This window comes from Carica papaya, chromosome 9 (genome assembly GCF_054855325.1).
Source record: "Carica papaya isolate Zhongbai chromosome 9, ASM5485532v1, whole genome shotgun sequence".
NCBI lineage: Eukaryota > Viridiplantae > Streptophyta > Magnoliopsida > Brassicales > Caricaceae > Carica > Carica papaya.
The window spans coordinates 35,119,669-35,143,482 of record NC_142317.1 but is presented as its reverse complement, the minus strand read 5'-3'; the positions used below and the strand labels follow the sequence as shown (position 1 = coordinate 35,143,482).

At 37.0% G+C, this 23,814-nt stretch overlaps 2 protein-coding genes across 4 annotated transcripts; one reads left to right on the top strand and one right to left on the bottom strand.

The window, feature by feature from the left end:
- Nucleotides 1–319: 319 nt before the first annotated feature.
- LOC110826062 (NagB/RpiA/CoA transferase-like superfamily protein) lies at nucleotides 320–14,289 on the top strand. Of its 3 annotated transcripts, none has more exons than XR_015816413.1 (10): nucleotides 320–525; nucleotides 8,624–8,751; nucleotides 9,359–9,428; nucleotides 10,098–10,202; nucleotides 11,177–11,272; nucleotides 11,356–11,412; nucleotides 12,062–12,179; nucleotides 12,266–12,332; nucleotides 13,602–13,790; nucleotides 13,987–14,289. XR_015816413.1 is itself a non-coding variant. In XM_088211628.1 (9 exons), exons 1-9 carry the CDS (start codon nucleotides 364–366, stop codon nucleotides 13,678–13,680), a joined length of 882 nt encoding a protein of 293 aa, XP_088067754.1. In that variant the 5' UTR covers nucleotides 320–363; the 3' UTR covers nucleotides 13,681–13,964. The 3 variants fall into 3 exon arrangements, 1 of the variants encoding a protein (XP_088067754.1); XR_015816414.1 differs by having other exon boundaries at nucleotides 13,984–14,289; XM_088211628.1 differs by lacking the exon at nucleotides 13,987–14,289 and having other exon boundaries at nucleotides 13,602–13,964.
- Nucleotides 14,290–16,173: 1,884 nt separating this feature from the next.
- On the bottom strand, nucleotides 16,174–23,614 carry LOC110826057 (Class II aaRS and biotin synthetases superfamily protein). Its single transcript, XM_022056645.2, has 12 exons — nucleotides 23,409–23,614; nucleotides 23,154–23,313; nucleotides 22,958–23,050; nucleotides 22,478–22,594; nucleotides 22,215–22,402; nucleotides 21,017–21,083; nucleotides 19,165–19,287; nucleotides 18,917–19,069; nucleotides 18,195–18,479; nucleotides 17,879–18,097; nucleotides 17,509–17,602; nucleotides 16,174–16,496 (listed from the first exon to the last, which is right to left on the bottom strand). Exons 2-12 carry the CDS (start codon nucleotides 23,250–23,252, stop codon nucleotides 16,432–16,434), a joined length of 1,503 nt encoding a protein of 500 aa, XP_021912337.1. The 5' UTR covers nucleotides 23,253–23,313; nucleotides 23,409–23,614; the 3' UTR covers nucleotides 16,174–16,431.
- Between the last annotated feature and the right edge of the window lie 200 nt (nucleotides 23,615–23,814).

The window sequence follows — 23,814 nt, the reverse complement described above, 5'->3', positions numbered from 1 at the left end:
TCTACTAGAAAAGGGGATTGACACTCTGATTATCTCTCTAAAAAGGTACTGACTACATTTTTGTCGGAGTCTCTGATAATTGCACCATAAAACTATATAAAATATTAAATTTTATTTAATTCTTAGTTTATTTAACTATAAAATTTTTATATTTTTTTTAGCACATTATAGATTTTTATTTAAAGATTTAAATACATACAAATATTTTCTTAAAAAATAATTTTTAAAAAATCAAAATTTTGAAATATTACATTAAATAAAAAGAGATAAAAAAATAAAAAATAAAATAAAAAAAGATTTAGATAATCCCTTCCCACAAGCTCTCTTCGATTCCCTCTTTGTCTCACATTCAAAATCACAGTAATGGCGTCGGCACCACCATCTCTGGCACCATTTACATCTTCTTTTGCAGCTTTCAATGGCCATCAACTGAGAACTAAAGTCAAACCTATTTCTCTTCTCCCTCGTGCATGTATAACCTCCCTTTCTGACGCCACTCCTCTCCTCCGTGCGGCTCGTCACACTGTATGATTCCTCCGTTCTCTTTGTCCTGTTTGTTAGCTGAGAAAACGTTGGAAAAGAAATTAGATATTGAAATGCTGGACTTCTGCAGCTTCCTTTACTGCAACCATAAGGCTGGACTGTTATCTTTGTTCCTGTTGTCTAAAGTCCCAGAAAAGAATTGATGGCAAAATTCATGTTTATGTATAAACCTCGGACTTTCCAAAATTTCCTAATTTTTTTGCCTGATTTAAATTACGGCTTGGACGAGTTCTGAATTTAATTAGATAGTATTAGAAACCAACAGAGATTAGGCCCGCTTTTTTTTCTTCTAGTTTATTTATTTTTGGATGTTGCTAGTTCATTTGTGGAACTGAAGGATGTCTTTTCCTAAAATCCAGATTATTATTCTGTGTAAGAGAATGGAGGAGATCTGTGAACATATTTACTACGGTGACCTCTTGCATATAATGTGGATTATGGCATACGGGTTTTTGGGGATTAGTTGGGTAATGGTTGGTACTGTAAGAGATGAGATATGAACATGGAAGGGTATTAGTGGTTGGAAAAAACAGTTGAGTCTCGTTCTCCTTACAATCTTTTGGGTGGTGTGGAAAAAAAGAAACAGAAGAGCTTTTGAAAGGATGGAAGAGGATCTCGATAGGGTTAGAGTCAGATGGTTTCAGACCTTGAGTTTTTCACTTATGGGTCATCCTTTGTACTCCATGGAGGATTTAGGAGATCTTATTAATATCTTATTTGATATTTAAATATTTTTGTACATGAATTGACACCTCCTTGGTGCTTGTAATTAATGATGCATACCGTGTTTTTTTTTATTTCGGAATAAAAATTTAGTCGAGAAAGTCGAGGATGATGTTGGTGTTTTAGGATTTGTTTTGGTAATACAAGATGTGATTGTGAGGAACCCAACACATGCTGATGTCTTCCTAGTATGATTTCATTGCTGCTATAAAAGCTGCAAAGTATTAACAAATGTGAATTATACCATTTCCATTATAAAGAGAATTCACGTGATTTCCATCTATTGAGAGAATGCTGATAGTAGTTTGGCTGTTGGGAGGTTTTGAGGTCATGTAGGGAGATCTAATAATTTGCTAGAGCTGTTAGAGGTAATTGTTCGAGTTGAAGCGTTTATTACAGTTGGAGCTCTTAACAACTAAGACAGTTGTTATTGTTATACTAGATCAATGCTCGATCAAGGAATCAGGGATTTTTTTCTTTCTTGTTATGTCTTTCAAAATTTGAGATTCTAAATAGATACAAGGTTGATTTGTACTGGATACATTTCCTTAATTCCAATCTCGTCATTATATGTGATTGTCCTTCTCATAGTTGCTTGTGATTCACTTCTACTACAAACAACATTTTTCAAGGTTTTATGGGGGGGTAGATGTTCAACTCCGAACCCATTTAGATTTTTCATGCAGATGGACAGGCTATTTTACTTTTACAACAACATATATATATATTTATTTATTCTTTTTTGTTTCACATTTTCAAATATATTTTCTTGTTCGTGGTTTTGTGGTGAATATACAGTACTATTGATTTTTTCTGAAAGTAGCACCATTACTATTAGTTTATGTCCAATGTAGCACCTTTACTTGATACAGGAAGGAACATCAAGATATCAGAGTGGTGATTGATGATGTCTTCGGTGAAATTTCTTTTTTCGTTTCCGTTTTTGTAAAAAAACCCTATTATCACATAGTTTAATGACTAATAGGAAGATGATATCGAGCAGCCTCTCCCACACCGGATCACAAAAAATGCTTAATTTTCTATATTCGTTACACCCACTGGAATTCTAAGTAAGAACATGAAGTAGAAGGGAACACTAGATATACCTGCATAAAAGAGGCATCCATAAGGAGAAAAATACTTCTTTCCAACTCTTTAAATATTTAGAGAGCTTCGTTGTTTCTGTAGCACCCGGAAAGGAGGAGGAAAAAAAAAAAAAAAAAAAAGCGCCACGTCAGCAGGCCCGGTCAGCAGTCCCGGCCAACCGGGGCCTGCCACGTGGCAAGACCACGTCACTCCGAAGGGTAGCCACGTTGGCAATCCGCGTGGGTGAAATCCGACGGCCCAGATCAATCGTGCGATCGGACGGCCCAGATACAATCGCACGGACGGCCCAGATTCAATCAAAAACGAACGGCCCAGATTAAAACAAAATGGACGGCTGAGATCAAAAGGCAAGGGGTTATAAATAGAACCCCCGCACCAAACCACAAACCCTACCCGCCTGCCGCTCGCCGGAGAAGACGAACCAGAGGCCGACCGCCGCCACCCGCCGCCGCACCGGGGAAATTTCCGACCGCCGATGTAGCACCCGGAAAGGAGGAGGGAAAAAAAAAAAAAAAAAAAAAAAAAAAAAGGGGGGGGGGGCCACGTCAGCAGCCACGTCAGCAGGCCCGGCCAACCGGGGCCTGCCACGTGGCAAGATCGCGTCACTCCAAAAGGAGCCACGTTGGCGATCCGCGTGGGTGCGATCCGACGGCCCAGATCAATCGCGCGATCGGACGGTCCAGATTCAAACGCACGGACGGCCCAGATTCAATCAAAAACGAACGGCCCAGATTAAAACGAAATGAACGGCTGTGATCAAAAGGCAAGGAGTTATAAATAGAACCCCCACACCAGACCACAAACCCTAGCCGCCAGCCGCTCGCCGGAGAAGACGAACCAGAGGCCGACCGCCGCCACCCGCCGCCACTCGCCGCCGCACCGGGGAAATTTCCGACCGCCGATCGAGGTAAATTTCATACCCCCGACTCGTTTTTCCCCACTGATTCCTCCTATGGCCAAATCGAAGCCGAAATCCCGGCCAAACGGCCGGAATACGCGGCCGAAGCCCAGCGGCGCCGCCGCGCCCCCTCTCGGTTTTTGCCTCCGACGAGGCCCTTCCCGGCCTCCGTTCGATGCAATTTTTATATCACCGTGATCACCATTCTTTTCTCTACAGGTTGACCGAAGCCAAATCACCAAAACACGAACCTCGCCGGAGAGTCGCCGTACCCGAGAGCGCCGCCGCCGGTAAGCTCCGCTTTTCCGTGATTTTTTGGCCCCCCGAGGGCCCTAGGGTTGTTTTCTGACAAGGACCAATGCGAGTGTGGCCGAATTCGGCCAAAAACGGCCGAAAACAGTCAACCCGAGGCGACTCGCCGCCGCCAGCGGCGGCGCCGTCGCCGGAGCACGGCGGAGCCGCCGTGCCGGAGTTGCGATTTGGGCCGAAAGAGGCCCTGGGCCTAATTTGGATTTTTTTTGGAACACGTGCAGGTACTGTTAGTGTGTTTCAGTTCCCCGGGAAAAAATTCAGGGAAAATTAGGGACAGCCTGCAGGCGCACTGTGAATCGTATTCGGATCCCGAAAACAAGTAAGGACCCCTCACCCTATTTCCTATCACGGTATTAAAGTTCAAAATGATAAAAAGGTATTTCTTGAATTAACGCATGTGTGAAATTGCTTAAGGTTGTTAATGGAGCCCGAGTCTAGTGTGATTGATGATTTACTGTTATTTGGCATGTTTTACACTGTTTTACAGCTTTAAATGCATTATGGGGTTTGATGTGTTCATTTTATAGTTTCGAATGCATATATTACTGTTTTATTAATTATGGGTTGAATGACTGAAGAACTGATACTGTATGTTGTCTGTTCGGCATGAATTACGATTTGCTTGTTTAAATGTGAATTGATGATGCTTATTGAGGAAAAAGGGAAATGAAACATTGTATAGACTGATAATTGTATGATGGGGTCAGCCTGACTAGATATCCTGGGAGATGGTGGACGGACCGGGTCCGTAGGGAACCCTACCGGGATTGTGGTCTCACATGCCGGACGGGGCATGGAGATCTTATGGTTTTGGCGCCCATACCGGACGGGGTATGGGGACGGCCCGTTTCACCCTCATACCGGACGGGGTATTGAGGTTTATGGTTTTGGCGCCCATACCGGACGGGGTATGGGGACGGCCCTGGAAACTGATTATGAATGTTAAAGGTTAACGGGTAGCGGGACCCCTAGGGACCCCCATGGATACTAGTAGGCTGGTAAATGAGAAAAGGATATGTTGTATAATGATTGAATTACAAAAGGCGTGATAAGTGCTATGTTTTACAGCTTATATTATTCCATGATTGTGATAATGTTATTATTTTTCTTATATTGTTTTCATAAATTCCACCGAGGTAAGTGGATGGTAAAGGTTTTCATGTTAATAAACGAGTTTATTGTAAATTATGCTCCATTGGTCTTTTTGTGGTTTTCTACCCACCTTTATCTCCGTGACGGTGAGATATCGTGATGTTCTTACTGGGCTAGTGTAGCTCACTCCTTAATTAACCATTTCAGATCAGGAAGACATGGTTCCCGAGCCCGTTCCGCAGGAGGACGACGAAGGGGATGCCTAGAGACTCTGTAGTCATACGCATAGTTTATTTTCGAGTTTTCTTTCTTAGTTAGTTTAACCTTTTATATTTTAAGTACGTTTTTTTTTTTGTTTTTCGTGTAAGGGATGTTAACTGAAATTTTGATCTCGCTTCCGCATTCGATATATTTAAATACTCATTTCTTTTTTAATATTTTCCGGGGCCGTTACAGCCGATCGAGGTAAATTTCATACCCCCGACTCGTTTTTCCACGCTGATTCCTCCTATGGCCAAATCGAAGCCGAAATCCCGGCCAAACGGCTGGAATACGCGGCCGAAGACCAGCGGCGCCGCCGCGCCCCCTCTCGGTTTTTGCCTCCGACAAGGCCCTTCCCGGCCTCCGTTCGATGCAATTTTTATATCACCGTGATCACCATTCTTTTCTCTACAGGTTGACCGGAGTCGAATCACCAAAACACAAACCTCGCCGGAGAGCCGCCGCACCCGAGAGCGCCGCCGCCGGTAAGCTCCGTTTTTCCGTGATTTTCTGGCCCCCCCGAGGGCCCTAGGGTTGTTTTCTCACAAGGACCGATGCGAGTGTGGCTGAATTCGGCCGAAAACGGCCTAATTTGGGTTTTTTTTGGAACACGTGCAGGTACTGTTAGTGTGTTTCAGTTCCCCGGGAAAAATTCAGGGAAAATTAGGGACGGCCTGCAGGCGCACTGTGAATCGTATTCGGATCCCGAAAACAAGTAAGGACCCCTCACCCTATTTCCTATCACGGTATTAAAGTTCAAAATGATAAAACGGTATTTCTTGAATTAACGAATGTGTGAAATTGCTTAAGGTGGCTAATGGAGCCCGAGTCTAGTGTGATTGGTGATTTACTGTTATTTGGCCTGTTTACAGCTTTAAATGCAAAATGAGGTTTGATGTGTTCATTTTACATATTTGTGTGCATATACTATGTTTTTATTAATCATGGGTTGAATGACTGAAAAACTGATACTGTATGTTGTCTGTTTGGCATGAATTACTGTTTTGCTTGTTTGTATGTGAATTGATGATGCTGACTGAGGAAAAGGAAAATGAAAGATTGTGTAGACTGATAATTGTATTATGGGGGTCAGCCTGACTAGATATCCTGGGAGATGGTGGACGGACCGGGTCCGTAGGGAACCCTACCGGGATTGTGGTCTCACATGCCGGACGGGGTATGGAGATCTTATGGTTTTGGCGCCCATACCGGACGGGGTATGGAGACGGCCCGTTTCACCCTCATACCGGACGGGGTATTGAGATTTATGGTTTTGGCGCCCATACCGGACGGGGTATGGGGACGGCCCGTTTCACCCTCATACCGGACGGGGTATTGAGGTTCATGGTTTTGGCGCTCATACCGGACGGGGTATGGGGACGGCCCTGGAAACTGATTATGAATGTTAAAGGTTAACGGGTAGCGGAACCCCTATGTACCCCCACGGATACTAGTAGGCTGGTAAATGAGAAAAAGATATGTTGTACAATGATTGAATTACAAGAGGCGTGATAAGTGTTATGTTTTACAGCTTATATTATTCAATGATTATGATAATGTTATTGTTTTTCTTATATTGTTTTCATAAATTCCACCGAGGTAAGTGGATGGTAAAAGTTTTCATGTTAATAAACGAGTTTGTTGTAAATTATGTTTTTTCTACCCACCTTTACCTCCGTGACGGTGAGATATCGTAATGTTCTTACTGGGCTAGTGTAGCTCACTCCTTATTTAACCATTTCAGATCAGGAAGACGTGGTTACCGAGCCCGTTCCGCAGGAGGACGACGAAGGGGATGCCTAGAGACTCTGTAGTCATACTAATAGTTTTATTTTCGAGTTTCTCTCTTAGTTAGTTTAATCTTTTATATTTTAAGTACGTTTTTGGTTTTTCGTGTAAGGGATGTTAACTGAAATTTTGATCTCGCTTCCGCATTTGATATATTTAAATACTCATTTCATTTTAATATTTCCGGGGCCGTTACAGTTCCTCTTTACAACATTCCAAAAGAGTCATTACAAGAGTTGCCTCTCAGTGGCACCAGTAGATAGCTTTTAGGCCACTCCAAGATATTTCATCCTATTAGCTTTTAGTTTTAATTGCCGCTTTTCACTAATTCTGCTACTATTTGTTCTTAGTCCTTGGTCCATTTACATGATTCCTTTTAGGAAAAATTTTCTGTTTATTGTTCTAATTCATTATCCTCACTTTTTTTTTGAAATAAAAGTGTATAGAAGTGTATTATTAACAAAGGTACCAAGAGAGTACCACCCGTATACAAACGAATTTACATATCAATCAAATAGTTAATGACATTCCCAAAATCATCTAAACCATTAACGTCATGACCCAAAAGCAAAACCCAAAAGTGTGAAGTCATCTATCCCTAATATTAACAAAATCCCTCTCAACCCCATCAAAAACTCTAGCATTTCTTTCCTTCCACACCACCCAGAGGATAGATATAGGAATGAGGAGAAGGTGAGGCCGGCCTCTTGTTACATAAACCCGTCCAAGCCCAAACCTTCTCTCTTATAGATCCAGCAGTAACCCAATTCAACCCCATAAAGCCATAGATCATAGTCCAAATACTGAAAACCAATTCATTGAATTCATTATCCTCACTAATCAATGCTTTGGGACATTTTCTTAAACTTGGGTTTAGGTTGCTAGTCTCTTGGCATTTGGACCAGCACTTATATTCTCTTAAACTCTTTTGGTTTCTATTACAAGGGAATCGGACCTATAGCTATATAGTTAGCAAATAGATGTTTTGTTACCAAAAACATGGTGAGTAACAAAATAAAAAGATTTTGTCTGCGATGCTTGACAAGGTCTTGGATTGTTTTCCCTTGGAAGCAAGTGTGGAAGACGAAGACAACACCCAAAATTGTTTTCTTCACATGAGAGGCAGCATGGGAGAGGGTCCTAACTATCAAAAACCTCAGGAAGAGAGGTAGAATTTCAGTAATCTGGTGTTTCTTGTGCCGTGGTGATACAAATCCGCAAGTCAACTTCTTCTTTGGTGTACCCTGAAACTAGAAGGCTTTTTGGGATCTTGTTCTCAACCTCTTTAACCTGGTTAAGTTGTAAGTGATTTATCAAGGATGAATTATGAGCATGGAAGGTGTTGAAGTGCTAGAAGGACGTTTTTACCCATAATCTCCTGTGCGATCTTTTGGGTCATTTAGAAGAAATAGAGGCAAAATGGAACTTCTGAAAATTTCTGCTCTCCCTTTGCTTCTATCCAGGATTATTGGCTTAGGACCTTCATATTTTGCTTGAGGTCATTCCATGATGGGGTTGATTTTCTTGATCTCATTGATCTCTACTTTTTGTGAGAGTTGTATGCAGTTTCTAAATGGGTTATACCCCTTTGAGCCTTTTAATACTATTTTCTTTCTCTTCCAAAATAAAGATTACATTTTTGGAACAAAATCTTCTTTTAGAGAAAATCTTTGAGGTAATTTGTTATTTTGGGTAATATTCTAATCTACATATGGTGTATATGTTAAGGAATGGGAGTCATTAAGAAAATGGATTAATTGAAAATTGGTTTGGTTGTAATGTGAGGCACTTGACAGGTGGGAAAAATACACTTTTCTTTTTATGCCTATATTGTTTTACTATTCTTGTGTAAAAAGTAATATGGACAATGATTTACAATTTTGTTATTTTGATTTATAGGTAGATACATATATAAAAAGTGGAATGATTGTTGGGTTAGGATCTGGTCAAGCTTCTGATATGGCCATACAATATTTGGGTCAACAACTCCGTGCAGGTGTCCTAAAAGATATAGTAGGAATACCAATGTGAGTTTGTATTCTTTCAACTAATTTTAGTGATTCTTGCACTCTCATCTGGCTTTCTATCTTCATATTTCTTGTAACCACTAAATTAAGTTCTTTTGCTCTTTAGATTAACTAATAGCTATACTGGAAGGAACTGAACTGATTCCTGGAATTTTCTCATCAAGTTACCCAGATCTTGCACAGCAGCTAGCTTCATTGTCTGTGTAACCTTAATGGTTTAAATTGAGAACAGCTGATTATCATTAATTGTTATGTGCGTTCTAACTTCTCCACCTCATTCAACATTGATATTTCATCAGATACATAACTTAGATATTGTTAGTTTATAAAATGGATTAAATCTTCATAACAAATAGTTTAGTCTGGAACTCTTCTATCCAATACAGCTGTCCTAGTGCTTTTTTTTTTTTGAAATTTGGAACCAGTCTCTATTCTAGAGGCTATAGGAAAAGCGTTGGCTTGGTATTTCTTTTTCATGAGATCTTTTCTGCGTTCTTGATTGCTTTGTGCATATTATCACATTTTTCTTTCTGTAGTTTGTTTGATGTCAACCACATCATATTCATTTTTCTTTAGCATGTGTAAGTTGACTTTATTTTTTATGTAGGTCTGTAGGAAGTGCAAGTGAAGCAGCAAAGGCAGGAATACCACTGGGACACTATCAAGATACTTCTGAAGTACGGCACATATTTTCTATTGCCTAATCAATATCCCCTTTTACTTGTTTCTGTGCATTTCTCTGTTTCTTTCTTTCCTTCGTTTCGATGTGGTTCTAATAGCATGCTTATGTGGGGAAGCATATATTGGTGATTCTGAAGTAAAAACAACAAGTGTAATATTCTGCTTTGTTATAGGACTATGTTAGTTTCCAGTTAAAAAAACCTCATGAAGAGTATTGATAGAAACCTGGTTAAGTTTGTATTTAAGAGGAAAGGAAAAAGAGAGAAAGGTGAGTTGCCAAGCTAATTATGCCAGCTATGCTAGGGAGAGGGGTGTTCTTGTAATTGGCAGACAAGAAACAGAAAAAACAAATGTTATTTAGGACTTAGGGGAATAAAGGGGAGGCGAAAAAAGAGGAGGGGCGGCAGGAAAAAATATCTGAGAAGAGTATTGTAAGAGGAAGAGATGATAGGACTCTCGAATCTGAGATCATTCTTCTGTTGTTGCTGAGACTAATTCCCAGGTAACTTTTCTGCAAATTCCACTTGCATTTTATGGATTCTATCAGACTCTTACTCCAGTTATGTTTGGGCATAGCTAGTCTTATAAAATCTGGATCAGTAGTGTGATGTCAAAATCATATTGTTTGGGACATTGCAGCAATATTTTTACTCGTACTCTTGTAGATTGATTTTGCATTTGATGATGCTGATGTTATCGAAGAAGGAACATTGCTTGCAATCATTGGGAGACAAATATCACAGGCTGAAGAGTCCATACTCCAAGAGAAGGTGAATTTATTTTCTTACTTACAGTTTTTATGGGTTCTAGAGTTCAAGCACAGATCATTTCTTTTCTACTATCCAATTATTTACTGTGGTTTCTAATGTCAATAACTTATTCTTCGAGGGCCAACCTGACTAGCTGGTTAAACTGGCGTACTAGAGGCCAGACCAAACTGGTTCACGTGAAGAACTAGTTGTTGTAAGAAAGCAGTTATACTGGTAGAACTTGCTGGTTTTAACTGAACCTTTTGTAATTGAAAATTGATGCTTAACAATAATTTAAGTCTTCATAACTAATCTATATTTTCTTCACAGTACCAGAGATAATTGAATAACTTATCCTTTGTACCTGGGTGTTATCCCCTTGGAGCCTTGTTTATATGTTCTTCCCCGAGCTGATCTGTTGGATGGAGAATAATCTGGTCTCCAACTGTTTCTTATCTCTTGGTAGTTGAAACTCTATGATGTAAGAAATTGCATCTGACTTCCAACAATCAGCTAATAATTAAGGAAGGGTAGTTATTAGATGTCAAAATTAAAGAGACATGAAATAAAATAGGGGAATCAAGTAAGAATCGAAATAACAAAAAGCTGAAAGATGAGTCAACCAAGTTGCTCAATGAGGAAAGGGTTTCTCCTTGGAAGTACGCAGCTCATAAGAAGCAACCAGCACTGCCTCTCTTTCAGTTGTAGAAAAATTTAAAAGAAAAAATGTGTCAAGAAGAAATGCCTTCAATGCAAATTAAAAATGGCTCTTTTTGGTTTTTATATACTTATTCTTATAAAAATATTGAATAATTTTAATTATTACTGCGAGCTGAATGATTTTACTGTTGATCATTGGTTGGACCAATGAACTAGTGATTATGCTTTTAGTTGGTTTGCTGTCTATCCAGTTTTGATGCTATGGATATTAGTACTCTAAATACCTTGGAATTTAAAAAGCAAAAGAGATCGCACTGAAAAGTTTTCATTTGCAGTCCATTTTAAATGCAGCTAATCAGCTTGTCTTCATGATCATGGAAAATCAGTACAAAGGTGGTCTAGATGGTTCAATTCCTATCCTAATTCAGTCGGTAGGCACTTATATATAAACTTGCGGAGCATGAGTTATGAGACTTGGATAAAGAACTGATTGGCAATCAAAAACATATTTCAGCTTAACTGGATGGGAACTGCTGAAGAGATTGATGACCTGTTTCTGGGGGACGCAGAGGTATGCTATTTGCAATCAATTATTTTTTTTTTGATACATAAATATTCTTTAGTAGAATCTGAAGGCATTTTGTTACAACTACCTAGAGGTTCCTTATTACTTATAATTATATTCATTCATGCAGAATGTTCCACCTCTTAGGCTTAGCTAAGCTACGTATGCAAAAACTGAACATTTATCTGTTTCTTATTTCATAATAGAAATGGCCTACCTTTTTTTTTTTGAAATACGTGATAGAAATGCCCTATATTCTTAATCACGTGATTTTGTGATGGTGAAGAGGTATTGCTTTGTTTTTGGCTTTCTGATGGCATGCTCATCTCCTATGATAAGTAAAAGTATCTAGCAAATTTCTTACTTTTTTTTAAATGCTTAACTCTTCTATATAGAAATGAATTTTACATTAATGGGCATAGAGAAATATAGCCTTTTTGGTGAGCCTTCAAGAAAGGAAGCAAATCGATCCGCTGACAAAGACTTGTTTTGTTCTCTGACATTTTGAGAACAATTGCAGTATGAAAAACTATGTTACCAACAGTTTTGCAAACCTAAATTTGCAGCTCTGAGTAAGTTTCATGAGATGAAGGGATTGTTACTGGAATAATCTTTGTCAGGTAATAGTTCCTTATGTTTTCTTTTGTCTATGAAGGTATGGAGGAGATCATCTATGGGGCAAGCAGGTCCACTTGGGGGTGACTTTCCAGTGGTCACTAGAGAAGGTCACAATATTCTTGATGTGATATTTACATCTCCGATAAAGAGCCTTGGTAGGTTGTCCAATCATGTAAGTCTGTTGCAATTTTTTTTTTATGGTTTTATTTTCTTTGGTGACTTCTAGAAGTTTTACTTGCAGCTGATGTAGCCAATAGCCTTGACAAAGTTGATGGGGTTGTGGAACATGGAGTCATTTCCAAGTTTCCGTTGGTTTCCTCTTTCCCTGTTCAAAGCCTTTCTTATTTCATTTGATTAGTTCTATGTTGTTTGACATATACGAGAGAACCTAGATGTGACTTTCAACTAGCAGTCTTGCATTAAAAATGGGCAAAACTTCAAACCAGTTAACTTACAAGTTTTTTTTAGGTGAAAATTATGCATGCTTATACATTTCCTATCCCTTCTTTTGGCATGTTAATTACTGCCACAGGAATTTTGAAATGAATCATCAACATTACTTAGGTCATCCTTAGTTTTACCTCAATGATTATGGGTCCTTGATGTTACATGTAGCATCTGTGACTTATCTGCTTCAGAACCAATACATCACTTTTGACATTCATTTACTCTCTCTGACAGTAATTGAGAATCCTAATACGAAATTTAAAGATAATTTCAGCATGAAGCTGCAGGAAAGAATTTAGACTAATGTCTGAAACAAATTCTCCAAAATCAGTTTGGTTCAGAGTGAGGCATCAAATGTTGGAAGCTAACGTCTTTAGGAGGTTGTTGGAGACAAATAAACAAAAAAAAAAAAAAAAAAAGAAAGACCGTATATGATTTCTTTTGATTTCAGGAAACACTTTTAGGAGGGGTTATTCATGGGAGAGGTTATTCGTGGATACTAAAACGTAAGTATTTATAGGTATATCAATGTGGTCAAGGACAAATACTTATCTGATCTACATTGGGAGACTTATTTTGTTTACCATTCTGTTTGATTTGATTGTGGATGAGTTCATTAGATAAATCCAAGACCATATCCTTCAGTACCTAATATCATGAAGGTGGAATGTGGAGTATTCAAGTCTAGAAGTCATAGGCAGATAAGATGGTACTATAAAGTGCAATTTTAGTGAAATTTAAGGATAATGGGGGAAGGTTGACTGTGTAAATTGGATCAAATGAACTCTTTGTAGCAGATTCTGGTTTGGGGTTGGGTTTTTCCCTAGATAAACAGGAACTCTTACCTTTATCTAATGGCGAGATCAAGAACAATACGTTCTAGGTGTAGAAGCAACAGATAAATGAGAGAAGAAGTTTACAGGTGTTCATACAAAACATTTAAGCAGTAACGAAAGACATTTTGGATGGTTGAGTGGTAGGGAAACAGCGGTCAAAGTCTACTGCACCATGAAAAAACAAGTTTTGTCTATTAAACTGTCATTCTCATTTCTCAATAACTGCCACATTTCAGTTGTTCCAACATCGTGTTGTTCTTATTTTCTCTCTTTTTATTGTTGGATTATCTATAGATGCAAAGTGGTCATTGCTTCAGAAGGGGGAATGCGCACTGTTGACAACATGGTTACAAATGCCATGGAGGGAGTATAAAACAGATAACAAGAAAAATTAGTCACCTTGGCTCTCCAGTATTCTTCTTGAAGATTAGCTTCCTGCATATACTAAAACAAAACAACCAGAAATATAAAAAGATGTGAAAGGTAAAAGGTCATTTACTTATTAATATTAACTTAAAGGGAAGGTACTTTGAGATTTTGCTTTGCTGTTCAAATTCCTATCTTCTGAACTCCATTAAAATTTATTATCTTTTTACTCAGTATCACTTCGTAGTGATGTAAGACTTTTCTTAAATAAACAATAATCCTTTTTACTTATTTGATGGCTGTTTGATAGCAGAGACATATATATACATATTATATAGCTGTGGAGAGCCAAGTAGATATCAACATCCCTCCTTCCACCAAAGTAACAGGGAAACAGTATCAACAAGAACAGGATAAAACAGGTTATATCTGTGTTAGACCCCATCTTTCACTTTCATTATCATCCATCACCTGGTCTCCCTGATAAGAAAATTCTGAGTCTGATTTGGCTGTTGTATTTCATCTTAGTGTTTAATTTGCCGTATATATGCCAAACACAGATATGATCTTTTTTGATAGCTGATTATATGTATTGGCCCTTTATATCTGATGCTCAGATTCAATTCTTATTCTAGTCTTAAATAATGTTTGAATATATTACAACAGGTTCTTGAGTAATTATCCCAACTTTAGCTATAGAGTAAGACGACACAATTTTTAACAATATTAGCCAAGACCACCTCCACAACAACAACTAGCACCTCTAAAACAAGGTATGCCTCTTGAAGAAATTATTAAATCACTTGTTACTAACACCCAATGATTTCAACAAGAGACAATAGCAAGCATTCAAAATGTAGGCTGGAATCCCAAGGCAAATTACCATATCAAACCGAGGTCAACCCAAGGCAAAATGTAATGGTATTATAGCCTCTCTCTCTTCTTATTTTTTCTTGAAGTGAGTAGTAAAGTTGTATTGCTATAAGCACCGGTAGTGCAAAAAACACGTACAGTTATTTACAGCTTAGTCCTCCATTCGAAAAATCTTCCTAAAAGACTCCAAAAATACGGAGGGGGACCCATAAGCAAAAAATTTAGGGTACTAAGCTATCTATTATTCAGGACATCAAAACCCTTTGTGTCATCAAGCCCCTCAAACACTTTACTATTCTTAACATTCCACACAGTCTACATAAGTGTTATGGGAATCAAGTCAGCAAGGATACAACTGTTACTAGGATGCTCCCATGCCCATATCTCGTCTTTAATAGAACCCGAGCAAACTCAGCTAATACCGAACCGGTTGTAAACCATGCACCACAGTTGATAGACAGCAGGACACTGTAAAAGAAGGTGCCTGCAGTTCCCCTCTGCCTGTTTGCAGAGGTAGCAAGCAGTAACCAGAATTAACCCTTGGAACTCTTCTTTCCCTAGTGTTTCTTACCACCATAATCTTTTTATCCATGCCTTGTTTCTCTCTTTGGCTCACTCAAAAACCCTAAAGACTCTCATTTCTTATAAGCCATATAAATCCCACTAACTATATTTAACATATATAATATACTTATATATACATTTTATAATGTTTATCTATAGTTTTAATACTCTTTTTAAAATTATTAGTATGTCTTTTATTTTTAATTACTATTGAATATCTAATATGTTTAATTTATTAATAGTATACAAATATATATCCGATTTAATCAATTAAATATTTTAGGTTCGAATTCAATTTATTAACTAAGTTTGTTTTTTTTTCTTTTTTTTTATTAGTTTCAAATTCGAACAATTCACAAACGCATTCGGTTTATTGCTATTCCTTACCCTACTCGATCTCATCAATGAGAGTTCTTATTGTTAACTTGTAATTCCCCAACTATTAGATGATTGATATTTTTTTTTAAGAAGTTATAAATTCACTATTCATTTTGTGTTCTTATTTGAAGGTTGTTGCTCTATAGTTGATATGTGTATATATATATATATGTATATAACTTAGCTATAGGCAATTTATCTAGGTACATGTAACAATCAAATATTTAATAGTTCTACTAATTTGAACATTCAAGGTGACATAACTTCTTCTAACTTATTATTTTTTCTGTACAAGTCATGAGATACATTCACTATCATTTAGGTACCCTCCAATTCAAAACTATATATATATATATATGTGTGTGTGTTTAAGTGCTTTTGCAGTGCTATATATAGTGTGGAGTCTGAAACTAATGCCAGGGCGAATGAAGAAATACATAATTTTTTTAAAAAATATTGAAAACAAATAATTTTAAGATTATAAAACCGAATATAACACAAAAAATCTAATTATTTTTAATAAAATAAATTAATAAAAAATACATATTTATTAAAAATATAAACCCAAAAGTCAGAAAAAATATACTGAATTTTATTTCAAATTACTGGTTCAAGAAATTCAGTTCAGTCCATACCTTGTATGAAACATCTTACATCTGCAATGGCCTCTCGGAGCAAAAAAAAATCACTATAAGAACTTTAAAAATTTTATTCATTTCTAGAGCTCTTAAACAAATAAAATTGCAGCTCATTGTAAGTAAATATCCGATGATCATCATTTTTTTCTGAAAGTACAAAGTAGCAAAACTGAAAACCATATATGATAAAGATGAACAATCTGGGTTTGTCCCATCAATTTCATTCCAGTAACAATTTCAGAAATTTCGAGATCGGGTGTCAATAACCATGTTCAAGAGGAGTGCACGTCGGGTGCCACAACAATCTAGTAACTCCTTCCCCAGTAGGTCCACTTTCTCGCAGGCTTCCCGGAAGCAAAACATTTAGTACCTGATACAATTTTCAGACATTAACAAAATAAAAAGCAAACTGACATAAAACCTAAAATCCTTCATCAACAACAGAAGATGCTTGCCAAAAATATTTGTGCAGGCAAAACTTACTACAAGCAGCTTACGAACAAAGTTCTCTGAGCTCTTGCTCATGTGTGGATAAACTTAAGCTCTGTAATCTACAGACTTATGTTGTGCGAAAATTTGGTATCTTCATAATTTATGAAAGACGTAGGTAACATGATACAAAAGGATCAATATTGGACTCTTATTTCTTGCGAGCAAATTAAGATGCTTTTTCCTAAAAAAATATGATCATTTAAAATAAATAAATAATTTTAAATAATACTATAGTTGTTTAACACTCAAATAATTTCATAATTTCTTGTTAATTACTATGTTAAAGTTTTTAAATATATAGGTTGAAGGGTACAAAGGTCTACGTCATCATCACCTTCACAATTAACCATCTTATCCAGAATATCTAAAACAGAATATAAGGCAGAGATCTTATCTATGAACAGTAGATCATTCTGACTCCAAAAATTCCCAAATGTTGCCTTCGGCTTTTAAACCTAATGTGCAGCTTTGTGCCAGCTAGTTATACCAATGTAATGACACGATGCAAAACAGTTGTCTCTTTTCCTCTCCAAAAAAAATTGCAAAGGGTTATCCCCATCCATCTCTTTGTGGGTTTTTTGGAGAGAGCCATAGTAGCTTTCATGGGGCATAGGTTCCCCTTTCTCAAGAATTGCGATTTGGTATTCACTTTGGTGTCTTGTCTATAAAATTCCTTTCCTTTCTAAAACAGTCTACACTATGAGAAAAAACCAAAAATAGAAAAAAACTAAAACAATCTACACTAAGAGAGTGTTGAGTCCTAGAATATAATAGTCCCTTTGGCAGATTAGCCCTAATAATTGAATAGCATATTATGAAAGTTCTCAGCACAATTTTAGGTATTAGGGAAGTAAAATCAGCAATTAGGGAAAACTCAGAAGATATCATACCTTCAGGAAGTTCTGGCTGGTCAAAGGGAGAACAAAGAGTCTTAGCTGCTCCCATTTCACCCTTAGTTCGTGTTTTCACATCCTTCTCCACCTCCTAAAGGAACCAAAAAATGTTCAAATAAGTTTTCAAAAATTTTTAAAGGAAAACGAACTAGAAGGATTTGAGCAAAAAACCCAATATAGTAAGAATATTATCAAGCTTATAAATCTTGCCAAATCAAATTATCACATGGAGTTAGAGAATATATAAGGCATCAACTAATTATTAATCAAATATGTGCATACACACATAAATTACAATCACAGAGACGTGCACAAAGTGTATGTTAATAAAATGATTGGTAAAAATTTGAATAATTTGATAAAATACCTCTTCATCACACCATGGAGCTAAGATTAATTTCTTCTGTCCTAGAGCCTCCACAAATTCATCCCAAGTTTTAGCAATTTGTACGCATGTGTCTCGTTTTTGTTTTGCACTTTCAAACAGGCTTTGCTGAATCTTACCCAGCATTTCTTCTATTTGCTCAACCAAGTTACCCCTGGGAATATCAGTTTTCGCTCCATTGTCACGTCGGACAGCACGTACCTGTGCATAGGATCAAAGTAAATCATAGAAGATACTGACAACAAAAATCAGAAAAAACATATAAAAAACATATATAGATAGCTATTAAATAATGCACCTGATTGTTAGCCAAATCTTTTGGCCCTATTTCAATCCTCAAGGGAACACCCTTCATTTCCCAGTGTGAGTACTTCCAACCAGGAGAATAATTGTCTCTGAAGTCGGCCTCAGAACGAATACCAGCCTCATCTAAGGTAGCTACAGTGGCAGCACATGCATCAAAAATTCCTTGAGTATCAGCATCTTTATATGGTACAGGGACTACAACAACTTGAACAGATGCTACTTTAGGAGGTAACACCAGGCCTTTGTCATCTCCATGGACCATCACCATGACCCCAATCTACGCAGAAGTTAATACACATAAAATAAATGAAAAAAAGCTAATCCCACAAACAATGTACACCAATTAAATTATCGCTGGAAGCAATGCAAGTAACTCCGGATGTGCTCAGAAAGAATACAGACAAATAATAGAAATATGAACAAAAGACAATGTTACAAAAAGCTTGAGCTCACAACAAAATTAGTTCTTTTTTCTGAAATTAATTTTAAACTGAATTTCCAAATACAACAGTTAAAAAGACTGGTATTCACAGTTAAACTTTATGCACTCAAGAATTCTGAAACACAACTATATACAACACTTGGGAATTCAATGACTCAACAACAAGAATAAATTCAACAATAAGAAATATACGTAACTTACTATCTTTTCCATTTTTTCTTTCTATTAGAAGTATACTAAATAAGGACAAATCCCTACTTGTAAAATCCTACCGTGCGAGTACTATAGGCCCAAGAATTTTGCCAGACCATGGCCTTCTCTCCCTTCTCATTTTCAAAGTTTATTTCAAACATCTTTGCAAAGTTTTGGCCCAGACAATGTGAGGTTGCACCTTGTACACCACGACCCGTGTTTGGAATAAATGCCTGACGTAAAGTATAGCAGATTTAGACAAAATGTCAACAGTTGGAATCAATTAAATTACATAAAATGTAGCATGAACATGTTTATGTGAATGTACCTCGACACTTGTCGTGTAAAGCCCACCAGCAAACTTCTCCATCTCACTCTTCTTGCCTTTAATGACAGGAATAGCCAAGAACTCTTCATAAATACGTCGGTACAGTTCCAATATTTCAAGCACCTGATATATAAAAGAAAAATTAAGATTCCAATATAATTCAACTGCTTCATTCTTCATCAACCATCCTTAATACCTTAACTTATTCAAAGGTGAGAAAAAAATTGAGCTACTGTCAATGGTCTTAAGAGCACCAAGTACCAATTTATCATATATCTCTATGCAAGCGAAATATACATAATAAGGGAAAGATAGCTAAATATTCACCCCATAAACTTCAGATGGTCTTCAATTTCCACATTATTAAATATTAATAAACAATTTTCTACAACATCAAAAGTTCCCTGTCTAACCTCCATATTTATTTTCCTTGTTCACTCTTCCCCATCTCTGTGGCGGTTGCAAAAAAGATCAAAGCAATTCGATGCTGGTTCTTATAGAGTGATTCTGAGCATAGGAAATTCCATTTAGTTGCTTGGATAGGGTGAAAAATACCTTTGAGATTTGTTGGCCTAGTGACTAGGTCGTTGCTCTCTTTCAGCAAAGCTCTTCTTCCAAAATGCAAAAATGAATTTTTTTTGGAGGCACTTCCTACAGGAGGTTGTTTTTTTTCTTATTTGAAATAAACTTTCTAGAGGGGGTTTCTAAGTGCAAATTCAGTCTGCACACATACAGCGCTGGTGGAAGGTAGCAGAGGTGTTCTTCGTCAAAGCTTTTGGAGGTAAATTTGTGATAATTGGCATTTGCTTCCTGGGGGGCACTCGGTTCATAGTTGGCGAGGTAGTAGTATTAGATCTTGGCATGATTTATAGTGCTTTTCTAGTCCTTTGGAAGACTCCTTTCCTTATTCTGTAGGTTGCAAGTTGCAAGGAGGCAAAAGTGAAGGACTATTGGTGTACAATGGTGGGTCCAATGGAATGTTCCCCTTCTTCACAATTTAAATAAGTGGGAGATTGATGATTGTGCAATTCACTTATTCATTTTGAAGTCTTGTTCCGTTCATCTTGATGGGCTTGACAGGCAAGTCCGGAAACGCACACAAGATGGCAGATTCACAGTTAAATCATGATAGAACCTTATAAATCTGCCTAAAGCATTGCTGGATGAATTTCCCATGGAAGCAGAAATGGAAAACTGGAAGCAGAAATGGAAAACAACAGCTACCACTAGGATTGCTTTTCTTACTTGGGAGGCAATTTGGATCAGATTTTTAACTAGAGACAATCTCATGGAGAGGAGCATAATCATGGTTAACTGGTGCTTCCTATGTCTCAATGACTGCGAGTCCCCTGTCTGTGGTGCTCAGAAGTTAGAAAGCTTTGGGATTATACTCTTGACCTTCTTAATCTGTTTGGGTTTGTAACGCAGTTAAGGATGAACTCTAGATTTGGAGCAGAATTCCCACTTCCGCGAAGCAGAAGAAATTCCTTCACTTGTTCTTCCTATTTCTTGGGTTTTTGGAAAGAAAGGAACCGAAGAGCTTTTGATCACTCTTCTACCCTTTCGTGTCCATCAAGGATCATTGGCTCAGAATTCTCAACTCCTATATAGGAACCTAATATATTTATTGGATGACATAGATATTGTTAATTTGAACAGCTTCTAATTAAAATTTGTTTTAGGATTGCACTTCCTTGGTGCCTTTTTGTTACTTATCATTTTTTCTTTCATCGATGCCTCCAAGGAGACATCATTTTCTCTTTCAAATATACATATATATATATATAATAAACGACTTAAGTTCTTCTTAGAGCAGAGCTTAGCCCAAAGAGTTGAAATTGTGTCCTCATACCTCTGTATCTGCCTCTTCCTTTGTGGCAAAAGCAGTATGCCCTTCCTGCCACAGAAACTCACGACTCCTACAATCATAAAATTGAGTTCAAAATGACCAATAATTTAGTACAACAGGTTACTACATTTTTTAACCAATGCTATATTTGAAAATTATCATAAATCTTCCAAGAAAATATATGCATTAACAAATTTTAAGATGGTAAACATGCAATCAAAGATCCAAAGTCAAAACTACTACTACCCCGATCCCATATTAGTGGCTAGAATACAGGAGAAAGGACTCATACCCTCAACTCCCTTCCAAAGAGAGAAAGGCAAAGAAAAGTATGAAAGAAGTTCTATCTGCTGAAAAATGGGGGTATTAGGAGTTAAAATTTTTGTAGTAATATGTTTGACTTACAATGGGGAGCTTACTTTTAGAAAAACAGATAATATGTAATAGCTTGTTTTATAAGCTGGTGGAGGAGCTTAACTTTTTTGAACTTATAAGTAAACTAAAATAAGCTAGTGTAAACTAATTAAAGACAAAATTAGACTCAAACAACAGAAAACACAAATGCTGGGAATGATAAGTATTTTCTTGAAATGTGCATGCTTAATATGTTTTTTTTAAATAAAAAAATATATATATAAAGCATGCACATTTCAAGAAAATACTGATCATTCTCAAGTTTCAACTTGAATGTAACAACTTGAGTTTAACAATTTGAAAATTTTCAAGTTTCAAAACACTTTCATTTTCATTTTCATTTTCATCTTCGTTTTCTTTTTCATTATCTGTTGAATAACAGATTAGTTAGAAAAAAAAATAAGTAAATAAAGCAAATAGTTAAATGAATATAAAAATTATCACGTTGAACCTATTTTATGTTTTAGTTTGTTTTAGATATAGATAATTAAATTTCTGAAAAAATTAGATTTTGATAGCTTTACTTGTTAAAAAAATAAAATGTCCTTATTGTCATTTTATAAAATCGACAGTTAATAAACTATTCAACAACTTATTTATTTTAACTTCCACAGCTTATAAGCTAGTAAATGGTTTATTTACCAAAAACACCACTAAATTGGAGGACGTATGTTTTTAAAAGAAAGAAAGTAAGAAACAACAGCCAAACTGAAGGAATGTAATTATACTTGTAAAGCATAAATGCCATCTATCAAACCAATATCAAAATTATATTGAAGATCAATACCTGATAAATGGTGTAGGGTTGCTGAACTCCCATCTGACAACATTGCACCACTGGTTTAGTTTCAGAGGCAAGTCTCGATGTCCCCTTATCCACTTTGAATAATATGGATACATCACAGTTTCACTGGTTGGGCGAATAGCAATAGGCACTTCCAAATCGGATTTCCCAGATTTGGTAACCCAAGCAACCTAGAAAGAAAATTTCATCTATCACAATGATCCACATGCTCCAAAAATAAGAACAAGAGGATTGCAAAGCCTCACCTCTGGAGCAAATCCTTCAATGTGATCCTTCTCCTTCTCTAAAACCCCAGGGGAAACAAAAAGGGGGAAATAACAATTCTTGACTTTCATTTTCTTGATTTCAGCATCAAAGAATGTCTGCATATAGACATCAACGCTATCATCAAATTGAGAAAAAAAAAGAGCCAGCCCAATTCCCTAACGCTCCGGCAAGTAAGAAAAAATCAATTATGTGGTAAGAAGAAAAATATACAAGTTTAACATTCCCAGATCTTCCTAATTATGCTTTCTCCCTATAAATACACATCCCTCATTTCTCTGCTCTTTATTCTGTCTCCCCTTATATTCCCTCTCATGCGGTTGTTCAAAGACATTAGCGTGTACCGTACATGAATCAAGTTCAAACGCTTGTACAAACATTGATAAAGATCTATAACCTTAATTATGATTAACCAAGAAGGAATTAAATTAAATAACAAGGAAAGTCTCTGAAAAGCTCACTTGCATGGTATCCCAAATTGCCATTGCCCATGGCCTCAGAATATAACATCCAGATATGTCGTAATACTCTATCATCTCACCATTGACACAAACCTAGATGAAAGCATTTCCAAGTCAATAATATGATTCCCGATATAAATATGTATACCATTTCATTTACCGAATCAGAATATTACACGAACATTTTATCACATACCTCAGCATACCATTCTCCAAAATTCACATCCTTCTTATTTGAAAGCCCTAAGCCAGTCTCTTTCTTCACTTCCTTCTTTTTACCTCCACCGCCAGCCATATGTTCTTTAATTTAAAGAAAATACCACTTCACTGCCTCCAATTTTCAGCTCGTCACTCCTCTGAGAAATGTATACGAGTTTAATAAACAGTATACGAATTTAACTATAACAAAAAAAAATCCAACGAATATATAGGGAAAGAAAATGATGGTGACCTAATAAACAACTGATCTCTTCTTCTTCTTCTTCTTCTTCGCGTCAGTCCCTTCTCTTCTTTCTTCCGAGATCCTCGCTATTTCCTTCTTCACCGCTCGGTCCACTTTCACAGCCGCCACCTCTCTGTGGAAGGAAAGAAGGAAGCCGAAAAAGTGAGCCCACGGAAACCCTCTTCCGAAAATGGTGTCGTTTTGACTTGTTTGGAACGAGATGATTTAGAAGCTTCTGATTTAGTTCAAGGCTCCACGATTAAACGACGTCGTTCCGATCGTTTCTGTTGGGCTTCAACTGTATGGGCCCGGGTCTAGTCCCGGGTCTGGTCCTGGGCCTGGGTATGGGCCTGGGCCTGAGATTAAAAGAATGTAATTTACCAAAATTTAAAAATAAGTTTTTTAGTAGGGGAAA

Excerpts from the sequence above, each read along its gene's own strand:
- LOC110826062 (XM_088211628.1), top strand. The coding sequence starts at position 364 with ATGGCGTCGGCACCACCATCTCTGGCACCATTTACATCTTCTTTTGCA. Across the intron at positions 526-8,623 it reads TCCGTGCGGCTCGTCACACT|GTAGATACATATATAAAAAG; the intron begins GTATGATTCCTC and ends TTTGATTTATAG. Across the intron at positions 11,273-11,355 it reads TTCCTATCCTAATTCAGTCG|CTTAACTGGATGGGAACTGC; the intron begins GTAGGCACTTAT and ends AACATATTTCAG.
- LOC110826057 (XM_022056645.2), bottom strand. The coding sequence starts at position 23,252 with ATGGCTGGCGGTGGAGGTAAAAAGAAGGAAGTGAAGAAAGAGACTGGC. Across the intron at positions 22,595-22,957 it reads CAATTTGGGATACCATGCAA|ACATTCTTTGATGCTGAAAT; the intron begins GTGAGCTTTTCA and ends GTCTATATGCAG. Across the intron at positions 19,288-21,016 it reads AGGAAGAGGCAGATACAGAG|GTGCTTGAAATATTGGAACT; the intron begins GTATGAGGACAC and ends TTTATATATCAG.